This window comes from Procambarus clarkii, chromosome 6 (assembly GCF_040958095.1).
Source record: "Procambarus clarkii isolate CNS0578487 chromosome 6, FALCON_Pclarkii_2.0, whole genome shotgun sequence".
Lineage (NCBI taxonomy): Eukaryota > Metazoa > Arthropoda > Malacostraca > Decapoda > Cambaridae > Procambarus > Procambarus clarkii.
In genome coordinates this window covers 53,321,881-53,324,447 of record NC_091155.1, presented here as the reverse complement: position 1 = coordinate 53,324,447, position 2,567 = coordinate 53,321,881, and the positions used below count along the sequence as shown (strand labels likewise).

General features: G+C 48.3%; 1 protein-coding gene across 1 annotated transcript in view; it reads right to left on the bottom strand.

The window, feature by feature from the left end:
• The window catches only part of LOC123754084 (uncharacterized), a 112,427-nt gene extending 110,068 nt beyond the window's left edge, over nt 1-2,359 (bottom strand). Inside the window, exons 1-2 of the mRNA XM_045736243.2 lie at nt 2,143-2,359; nt 1,157-1,254 (exon numbers count right to left, since the gene is read on the bottom strand). Coding sequence (XP_045592199.2) covers nt 1,157-1,254; nt 2,143-2,221 — 177 coding nt within the window. The 5' untranslated portion in view covers nt 2,222-2,359. The remainder of the gene's footprint in view (nt 1-1,156; nt 1,255-2,142) is intronic.
• Nucleotides 2,360-2,567: the final 208 nt, after the last annotated feature.

Sequence of the window (2,567 nt, the reverse complement as noted above, 5' to 3'; positions counted from 1 at the left end):
GGGGTGGAGGCCTGGTGGAGGACCGGGCCGCGGGGACACTAAAAAAGCCCCGAAATCATCTCAAGATAACCTCAAGATGGTCCAGGACGGACCGAAACGTCGTCGTCCCTTCACTTTCTAGTGTGTGGTCTGGTCAACTTTTGCAGTTTTATTTCATTTCACTGCGGCACTTAATGATTTGAAAAGGGGGAAATGGTAAGGAGGACGAGGGGATGGGGAGTGGGGGATGGTGGGGGGGGGGGGACGGTGGAGTGGGGGATGGTGAGGAGGTCAAAGGGACAGGGAGGGGGGAATGGTCAAGGGGACGGGAGAGTGAGGAATGGTTAGGAGGATGAGCGGACAAGGGAGTGGTTGGTTGGACGAGGGAATGGGGGAGGGGGTAAAAGTGGGAAGGACTGGTGGAACCCGTTCTCGCAAATTTAATAAGTCAATATTGACTTATTAAATATGTGCTTAGGTGACATACTTAACATAATAGATACCATTAAAAAGATTCATAGAAAATACCGACCTTACCTTACCTTGTTAGTATCTTAAGATAAGCATCTTATTGCTTCGTAATTACAATTATTACCTAACCTATAATAGGTATAAGTTAAGTAATAATTGTAATTACGAAGCAATTAAGATGCTTATCTTAAGATACTAACAAGGTTAGGTAAGGTCGGTGTTTTCTATGAATCTTTTTAAGGGTATCTATTATGTCTAGTATATCACCTATGCACGTAGTTAATAAGTCAATATTGACTTTACGAATTTGCGAGAACGGGTTGCTGGTGGACAGGGGAAGGTTGTTGTGGCTCAGCAACGAACATGCGTTGCTGAGCCACAACAACACATGGCCGGGTTCAGCTATTATAATAATAATAATAATAATTATTGCATTTACAAGAAGAGACAATGTGTTCATGAGATTCCATAAGATTGGCATTTTTACATTCTTGTAAAGCCACTAACATGCATAGTGTTTTGAGCAGGATACTTGTATTTCCCTGGGTTACTCGTGCGTACATGACTGTGAGGCCTACCACTGTACGGCGAGCAGTGGTACGCCTTCCTACCGTTTATAAAGTGGCATACTACTGTGTGGAGGACCTCTAGTGTCTTACTGTGGCGCACCATACCATACTGTACCATATCTCAGTGTGTCTCGTACCTCAACATGCTGTAAGTGAAAATCAACAGTTGAAGGGAAGAAGACTTCTTGAGGATGGAGCCACACCAGAGGAGCCCACGACTTTATGATGTCTGCCACTGTAAGCAACATTGGCCTTAACACATGCTGAAGAAATTTCCTAGGATTATCTCTCACTATAAAAAATCTAATTTTTCATGTTTCAAGTTTATAATAATAATAAATACTATTCGTGCAGTAAAGAAAGGATATGTTAGAGTGGTTTAAAATTGGGTAAAGTAATTGTGAGAAAATCAGTAGGAGCACTGAGGTGCCTGGAACCAGGGATCAGGGTACTCCCAGCCGCATACCCCCAGGAGCACTGAGGTGACTGGAACCAGGGATCAGGGTACTCCCAGCCGCATACCCCCAGGAGCACTGAGGTGACTGGAACCAGGGATCAGGGTACTCCCAGCCGCATACCCCCAGGAGCACTGAGGTGACTGGAACCAGGGATCAGGGTACTCCCAGCCGCATACCCCCAGGAGCACTGAGGTGACTGGAACCAGGGATCAGGGTACTCCCAGCCGCATACCCCCAGGAGCACTGAGGTGACTGGAACCAGGGATCATGGTACTCCCAGCCGCATACCCCCAGGAGCACTGAGGTGACTGGAACCAGGGATCAGGGTACTCCCAGCCGCATACCCCCAGGAGCACTGAGGTGACTGGAACCAGGGATCAGGGTACTCCCAGCCGCATACCCCCAGGAGCACTGAGGTGACTGGAACCAGGGATCAGGGTACTCCCAGCCGCATACCCCCAGGAGCACTGAGGTGACTGGAACCAGGGATCAGGGTACTCCCAGCCGCATACCCCCTCAACCCCTCAATTCTCCAACTGATTTTCTCATTGATATATATAAATCACGTTAGTGTGATTTCTTTGTAGAAGTAATTGTATTATATAAAGTAACTGGTTTAGGTTCTTAAAATAATTCACCTGGTACTCAGGAGGGTAGCTACTTACAGCTTTCCGAGATGGGGTTGTGCGGGGTGGGAGAAACTAATGGCACCAGCAGCAGGATCAACAGGCAGCTCGGGGCCATTCTCTCCAGTCTTCCAGGATCACACTAAGATATACCGGGTTCCTCTCAGGCGTTCCCTTCAGCTAGGATGCTGGTGTGGAGCGTCCACCACTTGTACTGGTGAGGCAAGAATTAGGACTGTCACAGGTGGAGGCCACCCGTGCTCAAGGCACTTATCACAATCACCCCACTTGTTGCTTCACACCAGCTGTCAGGCCAGGGGCTCTCGCGCCTCCCACCCCCCTCTCCACTAACTACCTATCACCCTCTACCCTGGGTCCCCAACCACCCACCCAGCCCATACATCTTGAATCAATGTATTAGTCAACATGAGACAGCGTTTAAGCAGGAGAGGTGACGGCAAATG